At 38.5% G+C, this 17,681-nt stretch overlaps 2 protein-coding genes across 2 annotated transcripts; one reads left to right on the forward strand and one right to left on the reverse strand.

The window, feature by feature from the left end:
- Positions 1-13,373: 13,373 nt before the first annotated feature.
- ba1l (ba1 globin, like) lies at positions 13,374-14,175 on the reverse strand. Its single transcript, XM_027004241.2, has 3 exons — positions 14,017-14,175; positions 13,717-13,939; positions 13,374-13,602 (listed from the first exon to the last, which is right to left on the reverse strand). Exons 1-3 carry the CDS (start codon positions 14,106-14,108, stop codon positions 13,471-13,473), a joined length of 447 nt encoding a protein of 148 aa, XP_026860042.1. The 5' UTR covers positions 14,109-14,175; the 3' UTR covers positions 13,374-13,470.
- A 1,044-nt stretch (positions 14,176-15,219) lies between these two features.
- Positions 15,220-16,230, forward strand: LOC118241903 (hemoglobin subunit alpha). Its single transcript, XM_035529416.1, has 3 exons — positions 15,220-15,372; positions 15,630-15,837; positions 16,020-16,230. The coding sequence occupies exons 1-3, from the start codon at positions 15,278-15,280 to the stop codon at positions 16,146-16,148; spliced, it is 432 nt and encodes a 143-aa protein (XP_035385309.1). The 5' UTR covers positions 15,220-15,277; the 3' UTR covers positions 16,149-16,230.
- Positions 16,231-17,681: the final 1,451 nt, after the last annotated feature.

Raw genomic sequence — 17,681 nt, forward strand, 5'->3', positions numbered from 1 at the left:
AGGACACAAAAGACCCCACAACAACATCCAAAGAACTGCAGGCCTTACTTGCCTCAGTTAAGGTCAGTGTTCATAACTCCACCATAAGAAAAAGACTGGGCAAAAATGACCTTCATGGCAGAGTTCCAAGATGAAAACCACTGCTGAGCAAAAAAACCATAAAAGCTCAGTTTTTCCAGAAAACATCTTGATAATCCTCAAGACTTTGGGACTGACAAGACAAAACTCGAACTTTTTGGAAGGTGTATGTCCGATTAGATCTGGCGTAAAAGTAACACAGCATTTCAGAAAAGGAACATCATACCAACAGTAAAATATGGTGGTGGTAGTGTGATGGTCTGGGGCTATTTTGCTGCTTCAGGACTTGGAAGACTTGCTGTGGTAAATGGAACCATGAATTCTGCTGTCTACCAAAAAATCCTGAAGGAGAATGTCCAGCCATCTGTTCGTGACCTCAAGCTGAAGTGCTCTTAGGTTCTGCAGCAGAACAATGATCCAAAACACACCAGCAGGTCTACCTCTAAATGGCTTAAGAAAAACAAAAGAAGACTTTGGAGTTGCCTAGTCAAAGTCCTGACCCGAATCTGATTGAGATGCTGTGGAATGACCTTAAAAAGGCAGTTCATGCTCAAAAAAACCCTCTAACGTGGCCGAATTACAATTCTGCAAAGATGAGTGGGCTATAATTACTCCACAGTGCTATAAAAGACTCATTGCCAGTTATGGCAAACACTTGATTGCAGTTGTTGCTTGCTAAGGGTGGTCCAACCAGTTATTAGGTGTAGGGGGCAATCACTTTTTCACACGGGGCCATGTAGGTTTGGATTTTTTTCCCCTAATAATAAAAACCTATTAGCAAAACGATAGGAAATCTGACCAATAAAATTTGTGATTTTCATGACAGGGCTGGTCCTATAGCAACATTTATTTTCTCTCCATTCTGAAGAATGGGCTATGGAATTACTAGTAACACATTACTGTCTATGTGCATGCTATCTATGAGAGGTGTGTCTGGCTAACAGCTAGCCTGCAGCATACACAGCACTTTTGTTTCAACTGCAGTTGAAGACTGCTGAGCTGTAGACAGAGCACGTTTGTGCCTGCACGACCTGAGTTTGAGACCGAGTGTGGTCACTACATTCAGTCTACTTTAACAATTGCCTCAAACTAGCTTCTTGTTGGGAAACATTCGATTTAATGGTAAAAGCACATATTGTAAGTCCAACAGTAGGACTTACAAGGACAAAAACTAAACTGTATAATTTTTAGTGTCAAATGAATTTCAAGTTGAACACCTTGTGTATGCTTTTTTGCCCTAGGACAATTCTGTCATACCCAGTTATTGGTTCTTAGGTTTGTTAGAATGTTTTATTTCAATTACTAGACATAAAACTTTACATGTGCATTACTATGCAATGATACAGATCACAAGTTGTTACCGAACCTCTTTGAAAAGGTTGCAGATGACAACAAGATATACAGAGTTAGAAGAAACCTAGATTCATTTTCTCCAGAGATAATGTACCATTACCAAGAGTCTAATCATGCAGTTATGATGCCTTCCAAATTTGGTGGATGCTGATCAAAAAGGGGCACTGAAACAAAACTGTTTAACAGCAACCATTTGTCTGATCAAAATGAAAATTTCCATAGAATTTAAGGTTAGATTTAAGATGTCATAATTAACTGTTTTATTAATTTTGATAGTCATTCATTTAAGTAGGATAAATTGTAATAAGGAAGGATGCATACTGTTAGAGAATTTGTGATGAAGTCGAAGATCTGCCCCATCACCATGTCACCTGCCAGAGTAGAGATAACTGTTACAACATGCAGTGAAGAAAAGAGGTAGACTTACCTGAGATCCTAGTTCCAAAACAGTGGAAGCTGGAGCAGCTCCAAACCTTGTACAGGTCAGAAGGGCAAATGACCATACAAGGGAAGGGGGAGCTGCCAAAGAGGAACACCTATGGAGAGAAAAAGATTGAAACAACAAATGTTCAGCTTTACTGGTAAATGTATTGATGTAATGGCCATTGAACTGTGCACAGGACAGAAATTGAAATATTATAATATTTCAATATCTTCAATATTTTTACTGACCATAAGCCTTTGTTAAATCTCCAGAGGGCAGCAGTGGACACTGATCCTGCAGCTAGACGGGCCCGCTGAATATTAGAATTGAGTGTATATGACTACAAAGTCCTTCATAAAGAAGGCAAGCAACATGCTAATGAAGACATCAAGTCCAAACAGAAACGAATACTATTTAGCTTGTCTTAACCACTGAAAGTGCCAGGGTAACAATGCCAACTACTGGCAACATGCAGAATGACATGCAGCCTACAGATGTCTGCCCAATTTTGTCTATTGAGCCTAAGGATATGTGCAAACACCAGGAGACTGATGATGCCCTTCACACAGTTAGGGCTTGGATGGAGAAAGTTCGATGCCAGCCAAGTTTAGTGGACATCTGGGGGCAGACCATACCCTGAAAAGGGCCAGGAAAATCTGCTATTGGCCATATATGTCTTGTGATAAGTTTTGCTCTGAATGTCTACCATGTCAAATGTGTGGTTCTCCAACTCCACATGAATGTGCCCCATTGCAATCTATTCATGCTTCTTTCCAAATAATAGCAGCTGATATCACCGAGCTGCCTGTTACATCAAGGGGACATCAGTATATATTAGTCATCATAGACTATTTCACACACAATCTTAACCTCTTTCCGTTGAAAGATCAGCGTGCCACTACAGTTGCTCAGTGCATTTTTGAGGAATACAATTGGCACCATGGCATGCCTGGATCAATTTACACCGACCAGGACTGGCATTTTGAGTCTGATTTGATGAAACAGCTGTGCCACCTCAGGAATTGAGAAAACTTGCACTTTGTCATACCGTGCCCAGTCTGATGGTATGGGTGAGTGACTGAATAGAAAACTGAAGCACCAACTACCAAAGTACATGTTGTAGGGTGGCAGTGAATGGGACAGGTATTTGTCGCAGGTTGATAAAACTTGCTTATAACATCACTGTCCATTCCAGCACTGGGTTTTCTCCCTTCATTTTGGAGAGAGCCACACCTGCCGGTGGATATTTTGTTGAGTTGTGGTCCAAAACTGACATCTTCTGCCCCTGGAACACCTGCAGCATATGCAAATGACATTGCTGCACATTATCAAGGGCACGTGGAACAGCTGCACAGAACTTTGCAGTGGCCAAAGAGCATCAAAAACACCAATATGGCAAAAAGATTGTTTCAAAGTATTTGTATTGTTTTCCCCTTATTCAATTGGCTGGTAGGTAATAATTGTCTCATGACTTTTTCAGGGCTTATTCCTTGACACTGGAGCATTGAAAACCACAGTTCTTTGTCTCTAGTTTTGCTTAATGTGAAGGGTTTGAAATAAGTGAAATGAAAAAACATTTTTGTTCTCTAAATATCAAAGGACTGCTTTCTGTTTGTATTTTCTTCAAGAAACTCACTCAGTTACATCTGATGTGAATTTATGGAAGTAACAATGAGGTAGAATGTCATTTTCACATGGTACAGAACATTGTGCAGGTGTTCTAACAATGACAAATAGGTTGACTGGTGATATATTGCATACTGAATGCGAACCTGCTGGACATTTTCTATAACACCTGTTAAGAATAGCTTAGTCTGTACTATTTGTAGTTAGCATATACGGATACAACTTGATTCTGGGGATAGTATTCTCCACTAGTGATAGCAATTTCCTGACTGTATTGTTTTGATAGGAGGGCATTTTAATTTAGTGCGGGACAACAATATAGACTATTGGCCACCTAGTTTACAATTACAATTGTTGATGAGTAGGTTTAAATTAACAGATGTGTGAAGAAAGGAATTCCCTGGTTGGCTCTCATAAACCTAGAGCAATAAGTCTGGAACAAGTCTCTAACAGTTTATCACTGGATAATATTTTTCTCGATATCCTCCATGCTCCACTTTCAGATCAGCTTCTATCATGATGTCTTTCTTTGTCAAATGCTACGCGATCTATCAGGACATAATTGAAACTTAATCATTCTCTAGGCCTATTGAAGTCTGATGCGGTTAAAGTGGTCACACAAATGTTGGTCACTTTTTACTGGAATAAGGCACTTACAGAACAAAAGTACTATATGGGAATTATTCAAGAAGCTGGTAAATTAGGCTACTTGTGGATAAAGGAAACTAGACGGCTAAGCTACGTAAGTTAGGAGGCGGGTGTTGTCTTTAGGATCGCCTCTCTGTCCTCAAGGCCACATTATAGGCTAACTGATGAGGAAAGGGTTGAGATGGATACTTTACAAAAGTGTGCTTGACGAGCTATAACAAGCTAATGCAAAGACAGCTTTTATTAGAACTAGGAAAATATGGCTGGAGGAAGGTGAACACAGCTTATTTCTTTAGCTTGGAAAAACATTGTCTTAGGACTAGCTCAAATGCCTTAACATTAACGGAGTTATCACACAGAACTTAGCAGACATAGCCAAACAATGCTTGTTTTTATTGCTATTTTTATGCTTATAATTACTTCAATTATGCGGCGAGCACATTTCTTAACTCCATTTGTTTGATAGCGGTAAGGTAACTGTATAGTAAGGCAGGTTCTAAGGGGTGTTTGTCCTCCTTTGAGTTTCGGTCAGAACACTGGACTGTTAGTGGTGATATTCAACACTTTAAAAATATTCAACCACGCAACACTTTAGGCGCATACGCACACCAGCACGTTCACCAGGCGGATTAATATACTGACTCAGGTTTGTCCATTACAGACAGCAGGCTATGCATTTGAGGTATGGAGAATGAAGTATGAAGTATGGAGTGATAAGCAAATGGAGGATATGAAAAGCAAAGTATGGAGCATGAGAAGTATGGTCTGGAATAGGAAACAGAACATATATTCCAATGATCATTCCATTCATTATCAATTCTAGGCACTCGTATACAGTAATACATTCACAGTGAATTTACTATACAATATGCATATAACGTGGTTTCTTAGGGTGTCTAACAGTGCCCTCATGGAAGGGGGATACAGTAGTTCTCTATTCTTACATGCGAAGTTCTAGAACTAGCTCGACGTAGAGCTAACACTTCTATGCCAAGTAATACGCCATATATATCACGCACATTACAACTAGCAATTCAGTCCACACCAGTATTGCCGTACAACATTACAAGTCAGAAATAACGTAATTAATGAGGAATAACAATAAGAGTACTGAATCAGCAACTCAGTAGGCTAATCCCGTAACGTGCTTACAACAGAGTTCTCAGTAATAAGCCAACCAAACACTGACAATGGCGAAACATACTTTTAACTATAATAAACAGTAAGTAAATCATCTTACATCAGGGCATGAACGCATACTTCTCACAAACAAGGTGGATATCAAGGAACAGTCACTGGTTACACACACTCCGACATCTCTTCTGGACCTATTGTCGCAGATCTCTGACGCAGCGTGTGCCGTCGCTCCTTAAGAAGCGTATGTTTAAGAGTTTAATGTGACAACTATTGACGAAAGCCAACAGGAATACTGTGATGATGACATAATGTTAACGGAAAATATAAATGCTATCTGCCATGTTACAAACAATAAATCCCCCGTAGCAGATGGCTTTACAGATGAGTTTTATAAAACGTTTTCCAAGCAGTCGTCACCATTTCTTCGAGAGGGTATAAATAACCGCACTCTTTCTCCAACATTGATGCAATTCCTGAAAACGCTTATACCTAAGCCTAAAAAGGATCTGTTGCTGCTAGATAACTAGAGGCAGATTTGCCTAGTGAATAACAATTTTAAAAAAGATTTGCCCTCGTTTTTGCCATCATTTTGCTTACATCAGTTAATGACCATCTCATAGAAGAAGCTCAGTCTGGATTTATGGGTAATTGACATAAATCCAACAATATTAGACTAATGTTAGATATTCTAGACTACATTTAATGCTCCGAAGGCAGTGTATTTTTTTCCCCTGGGATTGTATAAGGCTTTTGAATCCATAGAGCACAATTTCATCTTTCACTTCTTAAGAAAATTTGGTTTTGGAGACTATTTGCGAGGTTATTAAAAACCATTCCTTTTTAGCAAGCAGCTGCTAAGTTATTATGTTAAAATGGGCGATCTGAAGGGGTTATTGATTACGGGCCAATAGATTATGAGCTAAATAGCTGACGACACCTAGCTTTTTTGAGAGCTTACACTCAGGTCTCTGTACGGCTCTGCGAACAACTGAAACGTTTTCTAAAGCTTCCGGTCTTTATCTTTACATTAATGTGAGTTGTTACCAGCTAAAAACTGATAGATACCTGTTAAGGAGCAGGTGACTTATCTAGGAATTGTGATCTGCAAGAATCCGGATGAGAGGTGCAGACCGAATTTTGATCCGGCTCTTGATAAAATGAGGAAAAGACCTGTGGCTGTTTAAGGATCTGTCGATTACGGGTAGAGTGCTTCTAACTAAGGCGGAAGGTAGTTCTAGACACATACACGGCTATATCATTAGATGACCCTATGCAGATGATGAAGGAAATATCGTTTAAAATGATACATAAATATAATCCTGCTAAGCATTTCTTGACTAAACTTGAAGACCCGTTCTACTCCCATTGTCATACTAACCCTAAAACAGTACTACATATATCTGGCAATGTATGTGAAGAAACACTTAGCCAGATTTATTGGCGACCATAGAGACTCTAGCTTCGCTTTGTGTATAGACATTTCATATCCACTTATGTAAATTCAATAAGCTCTAGCCTTTCTTAATCGTTTTTAAACAGTAGGTAAAAATATATATTGGGACCATTATCTATTCTACGAACCAAAAGGCTGTTCATATTGTAGTTCCTAAATCTCCAATCTGCTAGTGTTAAAGTTAAAAATTCAAATAGAAAATAAAGACTCAGACTTCAGAATTAGTAGAAAAGAAAGGCTGGCACCGTCCTTTATTGTGATGATGATGATGATGATGATGATGATGATGATGATGATGATGATGATTATCCGTTCAGTTGGACCCGACTTTCGGCCACTTTATGAGACATCATTTTCCAAGCTTTCCTATCTTTAACAGCTTTTTAAATTTCTTTCATTTGCATATTCACGTCAGCCTTGAGTGTATCTAGCCAATGAGTTCTTTGGCATCCTCTTCTTCTGGACCCACTAACAGTGCCAAGCATTAATGATGTTTCCAGGGAATTGGCTTGCATGACATATCCGAAATAGGAGAGCCGCTGCTTGGTAATTTTGCCCTCTAATGATGTTCTTGGTTTGACACACTCTGCAACCATCCTATTTGTGACGATATCCATCCACAAGATGCACAGCATTCGCCTCCAACACCATCGCTCAAAAGCATCCATTTTCCTTCTAGCTGCCTTTTTCAGGGTCCAGCTTTCACATCCATACATGGAGATCGGAAATATGATTGTATTGACCATGTGGGTTTTTGTTGCAATAGTAATATCTTTACTCTTCCATATCTTTGCCATCCCGTGTATTGCACTGCGACCAAGTGCAATTCTTCGTTTGATTTCTGGCCACTGCAGTTTATCTTGGATCCTAGGAAGAGGAAGTCTTGAATTGATTCAATTTCTTCATTGTCAATTTTTATGTTGACTCTACCATTGCCTGTTGTCATCATTTCTTTTGTTTTCTTGATATTCAGTTACAGTCCCATGTATTCACTTTCTTCTTTGACAAGTCGGATCAAATATTTTAAGTCTTTTATGCTTTCTGCAAGCAAAGTTATTGATATTTCTCCCACCAATTTTCACTCCAGTTGGCGATTCATCCAATTTGCATCTCCTCATAATCTTTTCGGCATAGATTGAACAGGACTAGCAATAGAATGCAGCCTTGTTACACACCTTTCTTGATCCCAAACCAGTGTTCTAACAGTAGAAAAATTATTCTAACAGTAGCTTCTTGTCTTGTGTAGAGCAACTGAATTAATTTTACCAAGTGTCCTGGGATGACCATTTCCTTCAGACATTTCCACAGCTTGACGTGTTCAACACAAACAAAAGCTTTGCTGTAGTCAATAAAATGCATGTACACATCCTTTTGATTCTCCATAATCCAACACAGGTTTGCAATTTGATCTCTACTTCCGCATCCCTTACGAAATCCAGCTTTGACGTCTGGGAGCTCCCTTTCAATTAATGTAGACATGCATTTCTGAATAATCTTCAGTAGAATTTTACTTGCATGTGATATAAGTGCAATAGTCTGAAAGTTGCTGCATTCTTGTGTATTTCATCTTCATTCTGCAGTACTTTGCCATTCAAATCTTTGATGGTCACTGCTTTGCGAGGTGCACAGGGTGCCTGTACTTGTTTAATATGTGCAAAGAGCTCTCGAGTGTGACCTTGGTGGTTTGCCTCTTCCAATTTAGTGCGCCGAGTATTCCAGTAGTGCTCTTTATCACACCTCGTTTCCCTTTGAAATTCCGTGTTCAGCAATCTAAATTCAGTGCTCTTTCCTATGGATTTGGCTGCACGTCTTTTCTTGGCAATTTCAATCGCCACCTCTGAGAGTCATTGCAGTCTTTTTGCTGTTTTTTTTTTACATGGAATAGTTTGCTTTGCTGTGTCTGTTATAATTGATTTTATTCTTTCCCACAATTCATCTGGATCTTTTGCGTTTGTATCCAATATCTGAAATCTATTTTTTATTTCAACTGCATATTGAACTGGGATGTTATTTGTGTCAAAACGTCACATTTCAGGAGACCTGAATGAATGAACTGGAATGAACTTCTACTGGCTGTCCCTTGCAGAGTCCCTTGCAGTCTTGAAATGCAAACTGAAGACCACCTATTTGTGGAATATTTAAATGACCACTGATCCTGCACCTATGTCAAGTAATTGAAACTCTAGTATTTTTTGTAGGGTATTGTTTATTGCATTTATTGTTGTCTGAGATAGCGATCATATGTGTTCTGCACTTCTAGGCATCAGCAATGAACCCTGTATTTCAATAGTTTTCTAGTTCAATGGCTAGGATGCATTCCATGAGTAAATGACAAAGGACTTTTTTAAGTCGCTCTGGATAAGAGCGTCTGCCAAATGCCGTAAATGCAAATGCTTGATGGCAACTGTAATATTACTTACTTGTATTATTACAATTGTAATAATACAAATGTAAATGTTTGATCGCAAGTGTAATAATACTTGTATTATTATGATTATATGCAATTCAATTATTATGATTATATATAAATGTATTATTACAATTGTAATAATATAATTGCATTATTACAATACTTGTAATAATATTATATTTACCTATCAATTCCCTACACTATACTATTCTATGATGTAATATACTGTTACTTAAATAAATATTGCTAAAAAAAATAGAATACTCTGTTAGCTACCTGTTAAACAACTATATCAACTGTATATATAAACTATACACATAACTATACTAACACTGTACGGATTTGGTATTTCATAAAAACGACGTGTTCTGAACGTCAAATGTTTTGATTCTTCATAATATCTGCTTTCATATTTTCCATATTTCATATTTCCCACTAAAAACGTCTGATAATTTTACGACCCGCTTATTGTGAGTTATTGGACCGGATTCAGCAACCCCGCGGCAACACGCGTCCCGTTCTCGGGAGCGCACCCCTTTTCCCCTTCTCGGGAGTTCACTCGAAAGCGGATGAAGTCCCCGTTTACTTTAGTTCTATATCGATCAAAAGAATTAGACAAAATTGTAGATCACACATTTTAGTCAACAGTGATAGAAATCGTTGATTTACAGTGTAGAACTAAATTGCCGTACGACTTTCAGTCGACATGGGATGTAATGCTCGTTTATTTAGTTGTTTATACTGATCAAGAGAATGAGCTTAGAATACGTTTCAGTCAACACTGACTATTTTATTTCAGTATTTTATAGCCGTCATGTATATGCATTATACAGTACTATATACATATTATGGTGTTATATCCATGAAACTTACGCAAGAACCATGTAAGGTTTGGCACCAGGCCGAGGCCCACTCCGGCCACCAGAGGGAGGCATCGAGTCAACCAAACTACTAATCAGGCTTGATGCCCAACAGCTGGGCTAGACCTTATATAAGCCCAGTGACCCAGCCACTCAGTGCTGGGTTTTTGCTAAAGTTTTGAGCCACGTTCCTAGCCGGTAACTTCAGGTATTGTAGTATGTGATTCCTCATGATACACCTCATTACTTCCCTGTGAGAGTGTTTGTGTTATTATACTCCAGTTTTCCCCTCTCGATTCTATCTCTCTCCCAAGGCTTCCCTTGGCCATTAAAGTTCCTCCTTGTTTTCTGATTTTGTTTTGGAAGTTTTAGTTTGGTTTTCCCCAGTGCATCTGGGTTGCCATTCTTCCTGTGGTGTCCTTTGTTCTCCTTTTTTCCATGCTCATTGTGGTGGTTAGTTTTTCCTTTTGTTTCACATGTTCCAAGTTCTAACTGATGGGCCCACCATCGTTAGTGCATGGTTGCTCACCCAGTAGGTTGTCCGTGTCATCAACTAGCTGACCGGGGTTTGAGCCCACCTTACAAACCAAGAACTTATTTGTGTCTATCTGCATAAAATAATTTTGAGCTAGGATCAACAGAATGAAAATTGGATGGGGATACTTTTTATGATGTACCACCTGCCAGGAAATGCATCCCCTTTTAATTCTGGCTACATTGGTGTTATGTTCATGAAACCTAAGAAGCCAGTATACACTGGTCCCAAGTATATACTACTAAAATAACTTTAAGGCTATGGGCAGCACTTCTGCTTGGTTCTCATCTTTATAATTTATTTTGGCATGTAGCCTGAAATGGCTCACCATTAATCTCAGTCTCACTACTGGAGCTCCTCAGGAGTTTGATCTTTTCTTTGTACACAAATATGATCAGTGGTGGAGTGTCAGTAAGCTCTAGTCATCTCCAGACTTGACTACTATAACTTGCACTTTGCAGGCCTTTTCTTTTATAGCATTTCTCCTCTACAAAGCATTCAAAATGCAGCAGCTCATCATTGTCCATTCCTTCCTAAAGTTCTCCCCAGTGAATTCACTGCTGAAATCACTACACTGGTTTCCTGTTCAAGTAAGAATTTCTAATTCTCACATTCCAGGATTTAAAAGATGCTGCCTTTCACTGCTCTGTCCCTCCTTATCATTTAAACATGACCATAGGTCTAGATCATGCTGCTTTAGTTTCTGCACTGTGATGGAAAGGACTTCCCTCTAAACTTTACACTGCTCAATTCCTTTCACCAGGGACTGGAAAATCACATCTTCAGGTAGTACATGGGGAAACTCTTTTCTGCACACATTTGCACTTCATTCTCTTAATATCTTTGCACTTTAAAAAGCAGCATTTAACTAATTGTCAAAACAAATGCTAAATATATGGTATGCTCTTGTCTCTTAGAATATAGATGTGTACGCTAATCCCCTGTATTGTATTGCTTTGGCTTGCATTGTTTTAATGTTTTGAAAGTTGCTCTGGGTAAGAATCTGCTAAAATAAAAATTGTAAATGTAACACATAGGTAGAATACCTCAATCTGTATTTAATTTGTCTTATTTCCTGTGAATCTTGGTTTACCTTTTTGGGTAGGAAAAATTAGTAGTTGCAAAGTTTTGCTGTAGCAAACAAGTGTTTACTATGTATACATTTTTATTGGATTAACATTTAGTGGGTTTCGGGTACCTCTCAGAACCATCACCATAACCATTAGCAGTAGCGCACACTGCATCATCCCTCTTTAAGGAGGGATGGCAAGTCATTAGATTAGAAATGTAAAGATTGATGCAGTGTGCTCTATTGACAGTGCTTAAGGTGATGGTTCTGAGAGGTTTGAGTTAGAAGACCTGGTGTATTTATATCCAGATATGCTGTGACTTTTTTTTTTTTGTGAGAAATGGTACCACCATGACTGTGCACAGAAGCCTCCAGTTCATAAGGAATACTTGTGTCCAGCTTGCAAATAAAAAGGAATGAAGCTAGAATGCTCTGAGGTGTTGCTGATTTGTATTGTCTTTCATTTAAAATTGTTGTTTTGCGTGATTGCTGCTGATGTAAAATGGTTGTCTTAACTGCACTTCTGGGGGTTTTTTTTCTTCTAAATTTGCTATAGGTTTCTGGCTTTTTATGAATTGTTTATTTATTCAACTGTAAAATTAAGACTATTACATTTTAGAAATAAAATGTGCAGAAACATTTTTTCAACTATTTTATAGATATCAAATTAATTCAGTCACTTTCTATATTTACGTCATATGTTTTGTGGCCATAACATCAGTATCTACAGAATTAAGAGGGGATACAGATTAACTGCCAGAAAATGTATCTTGTAACTTTCATTCTGTTCCTAGCTCAAAATTATTTTATTGTAGACATGAATAACTAGATTATGCTTACTGCATGTGTTTCATGGTGGTAAAATAGTGTGATGTAAGCCTATATACAGGTGTGATAAAATATTTTCAGTGTTTACTGAAACTTATCACGGGCTCATTATTTTGCTGAGTATAGATCTAAAATAAACGGAGAAACCACCGCATTCGATTGAAAGTCGTAGGCAACAACTCATTCTGTAAATCAGCGATTTCCATCACTGAGTATCAAAATATTAGGCTATTACTGTTGACCATGGATTAGCTCTAACTCTTCTTGTAAGGGTTCAAATGTGAATTTGTAAACAGGTAGAATTTACTTCACTATGTAGCTCATTTTGCAAACTTCAAACAATAATGGCGTCACTCTGTGGAGTAATGCCAACTGAGGGGCATAACATTACCACTTCTGTAGGCGTACTCGGTTGGTGAAAATAATTGTTACAACTTGAAATTTGACCGTAATTTGAATTAATATGGAGTCGTTAAAGTGAGCGATATTGGAGCACTGGTCAATTAAAAAGGAGAAAGATAAAATCCTTACCCATCAAATGCTTCATTTTCTAAGTACACTTTATGGGAACAACTTGTGTGTAACTGAAAATGCATTTAAATGTTGCCTGGATTCAGATTAAATTACTGACGTTTTAAGGAACGGAAGACATGCACTTTGCTTTTATACAAATAGAATTACCTTACGTGGGTTGCGTGGACGAAGGCAAAACAAGAGTCAACCAAATTTAAGTGCCCGACTTTTTACGATAGTTAAATCGGTTCAATTCATAGTTTTGCATTTAATGCTTTTTATTAAATGAAAATGCAATATACCCAGCATAGAGTAAAAAACATGATTTAGACTGCTGTGTGGAGTACAGTTGAAATAAATAGATCTCATGTCTTGCATATAATTGTAGTCATTTAAAAATAGTTGGCCATTTCGGCGAAATAAACAGCAAACCCAGTAATGTGTTTAAATCGTTTATTCGTTAGCAAGAGTTATCATTTGGTCAACAGCTTGGTGCACGAAGGTGTTCTTACATGGAGCCGTTTTCCTTAATTAGCCTAATGATACTGTTTGCCGAGAGCAGACACAACTTCAGCCAAGAACTTGGCCAAAGCGTGCTGCGTTTCAGCGTTGAAGCCGGAGGGTCCCAGCTTCATGGCCACACATACGGTGAAGCACTCGGCAAGAAGCTGCCAGGGGAAGAAGACGGTCATTAGAACACAGGTGAGAATGAGCAATCATCGTTGATATCCAGTCCTGAAGTAAATGTAGTTTGTTTAAAAAGCCAAACCACTGAAACCTACCCTGAAGTTGTCGGGATCCACGTGGAGTTTTTCAGAGTGGATAGTGCTCAGCGCAGCGTAGGTACCCTTGATGTTGTTCAGGTTCTTCACGCCTTTGTCCAGAGCACCCACGACGACTTTACCGTGCGCCGCCACTTTGGGGTTCCCCATAATGGCCGCGGCGCTGGATATGTTACCAAAGGAAGCGAAGTATCTCTGTGTCCATGGGTATACAATCAGAAGCCTGAAACGAGAGAATCGATTATTCTAAAAGAAGAATTAGGAGTCACAAGAAAATGTTACAAGTGTGTAAACAGTTACCTGGCCAAAGCCTGAGGTCCGATTTCATCTGGACTCAGATGTCCCCACAGGTTAACGATAGCACCACGCTGGGCTTCTGTCAACTCAACCATAGCGACGTTTCAGGAGCTTTTTTTAAGTTGCCTTCTTGAAGACGTTCAGTAGGAATCTCCTGCCCAACACAGAAAATGGGTGCAATTTATTTACTTTTAATGTCTCCTCCCTTCGGAGAGAGCGCCGTTTGATTGGTTAATTTCTCGCCAGACGTCAAGCTTACGTGACTGGACAGCTCAGATGGGATTCTGGCCAACATTCGCATGTTTTTAGTAGTAATCTTGACAATTTTTAAACACGATTAAGATTTCAATCTTTATAAATTATATTGAGCAGAACTGCCACACCTGTATGCAGGATACTTTGTGTCCCACAGAACTTTCAAAGTTCTGAATGTGGAAATCGATATTTTTTGACATTTTCCTTCACTGGTTTCTTTAATGTTTGATATTGATATAATTGTATCTCACAAATACAATGAGTGATCACTTTTTAGGTACCCATTCACGAGATGTTCCGATAAATTATCATCAATGCAGAAGCTGACTGATATGGTTGGGCCTTCTTTCCAGTGTTCTCTTGTCATTTGCTTGCTTTTAAAAAAGGGCAAATGATGTGTGCACATTTGTGTATGTATGTATCTAAACGAGTGTTTTTATTATATTTATTTATTGGTTTGTTTATATTATATTTATATCTATATTATATACAAACAAATACTGCTGTATTTACGTTGTGTAAATTAAAAACATCCACATAAAACTGGTAATTGCACAAGTTTTGGTGTCAGCAGCTGAATTACAGCTTACAGTTGATAAAGACTGAAATGTACTTTTTGAATTGATTTAAAACATTTTAAAAGTTCTGTTTTGGCTTATACTGAGGTTGGAAAAATAGGTTCTACAGCGTGCGGAGTTACAGCATGCTTTGCAAAAAAAAAAAGTAGATGTATTTGCTTATTTCATGGAAATATAACTGATACAGAATCTATCAATTAGAGGAAAATATTCTTATTCGTTATCTAAATGTTGCCAGACTAGACACTGGCACGGTTTTGATTAGGCTGGGTGGAGACCAGCAGTAACGTGCGTCAGAGGTGTGGTTTGGATAGGATGATTGGGTGTGTCCGATTCTAGTTGTATATAAAATGGGACAGAGTCTTCGTCTTATCACGAGCTTTCCTAAATAGATCCAGAGTGTCAGTTGAGAAGAAGACGACGAAATAAAGATGAGTCTCACTGCTAAGGACAAGTCTATCGTCAAGGCCTTCTGGGGCAAAGCGTCCTCCAAGGCCGATGACATCGGGGCTGAAGCTTTTGGCAGGTAACTTGTACTCTGCGCATTCACGTCGACACGGAAAACTAAAAATATAAAGTCTAAGTTTAAAACACACTGCACGACTACCAGTTAGGGTGGTATGTTCGGTTTATTTGAGATTATTTCGAAAATTAAACGCTTTTTATTTTTGCCAATTCGTGTGCGCTGGTTATATAATTGATTTGAATGTATTTTCTAGAAGTATATCTGTAGGCCGTCGTTTGTATGATGTAACTATTTCTAATCTGTGCTGTTTCCATCAGAATGCTCACCGTATACCCCCAGACAAAGACTTACTTCGCCAGTTGGTCCGACCTGAGCCCCGGATCCGCTGCTGTGAAGAAGCACGGAAGAACTATCATGGGCGGAATCGCTGAGGCGGTTGGCCACATTGATGACCTTACTGGCGGTTTGGCCTCGCTCAGTGAACTGCACGCTTTCAAGCTGCGGGTGGACCCTGCTAACTTCAAGGTACTCTAAAACACACGCTACTGTGAAATGTATTTTTCGCGTATTATAATTAATAATAGAGGTAATATTCGTAAACTTTAAGGCGACAATATCCATCCTTAAATATACTTAAAGGCTTTATAGTGCAGATTATAAAAAGTCACCGCTGTAGTTTAAAACATCTGCTTTCGTTTTCATTTCAGATTCTTGCGCACAACCTCATAGTGGTCTTGGCCTTGTTCTTCCCTGCGGATTTCACTCCTGAGGTTCACATGGCTGTTGACAAGTTCTTCCAGAACGTGGCCTGGGCTCTGTCCGAGAAGTACCGCTAAACCGCCCATAGGAGCGGAGTATCCAATGATGCAGTTCTATGCTGACATAAATATGTCTGAATAAAGTCCCATTAATACAGCACAAATGTTTCTTTTGGTTTATTTAAACAAATGAATGAATGAAAAATATCATCTTAAAGGGAAAAAGTTTGTGGGATACTTAACGTCTTTGATTTCACGGGGTTAAATCTATTCCAACATTGGTATTGACCACTAAATTTCTGAATGTAGCAGAATGTACCATTTTTAAGTAAGTACTAGGTTTAGTCACACTTTTTCCATGAGTACTTATTTAATCTCTAATCTTTATATGAGCGCAAACATATGGTATGCAAATAAAAATTCATTATAATGCCCTGAAAAGGGAAAGAGATTATACTGAATATAATAAATGAGATCAGGTTTCAGATAACAATTGAATACCTGACATTATTTGCCGACTTCTGGAAGCAACGAAAAGGTATGCTCAGGGCACCAATAGGTCACTGACACATAACGCATCGATTTCTCCTCTGCAGTTCAACGCCAAACTGTTAATTATTTTAATGTACTTCCTGTAAGAGTTCGACGTATTGGGTATTTTTGTTCGTCCACGGTCTTTCCTGAAGTATTGAAGCAAGGTGTCCTGAAGTATTGTCTTTGTGGTTACACAGACGCAAGATTAACTGTCAAATGGAGCTGACATAAAGTAAAACAGAAATGCGTTTGTAAAATCTTTAAACTTGCTGGATGAGGACTCCGTTTGTGTCATAAAGGTGCTTTGAAAATGGTCCTATCAACGCCAGAAAACGTCTAACTGTGCAAATGCGGAACGAGACTTCGCAATGATCGACAGTCACCGTTAGATTTAAACAGAAAAAAACATTAAGGAATGCTTGACAGGTGACGCTAATAAATGGGACTAGGGACGTACACGGGGATTATAGGGGGTGCGGACTAGAAGCCACAGACGTGACATTAATCAATGCATTTTTGCTGCAGATAAATATAATAAAATAATTTCACGGTGATTCTGGCACTGTGTAAATTCTGAGGTTTCAAATCATTTTAACAAGATACCAAACTAGGTGACGTACAGAGCGGTAGACGTATATGATTCCGAAATTACCAAGAATTCTGTATAGCTGCAATATTATAATAATAATTATAATATTATTATTTTATAATATTTGTAAATAATATTTTATTACTGATACTTCCTCAGATCCACACATATTCAAATACTTCACTTCACATCGGCTCTTTTATAAGCCTATTGTCACGAATAGTCCTTCCCAGCTTCCGTCTTCCATGTTCTCTCTGTCTTGCGTATTTTTAGTTCCATGGCATAGATTCGTTTTCTTCGCCCATCGTTTGATTGCTCACGCCTGTCCCTCGTTTCTACCTTGTTAAGTTCATGTATTTAAACCCTGTCGTGGGTCCTGTGTCTTGTCTGTTCATTGTTTATTTGAATGCTTGCGTTTATATGTTTGGTAGAAGTCTGAAAGCCCGTTTTTGTTTCAAAGCCTTCGTTTGTTATCCTAGCCTCTGTTA

This window comes from Electrophorus electricus, chromosome 8, assembly GCF_013358815.1.
Source record: "Electrophorus electricus isolate fEleEle1 chromosome 8, fEleEle1.pri, whole genome shotgun sequence".
In the NCBI taxonomy this organism is placed as follows: domain Eukaryota; kingdom Metazoa; phylum Chordata; class Actinopteri; order Gymnotiformes; family Gymnotidae; genus Electrophorus; species Electrophorus electricus.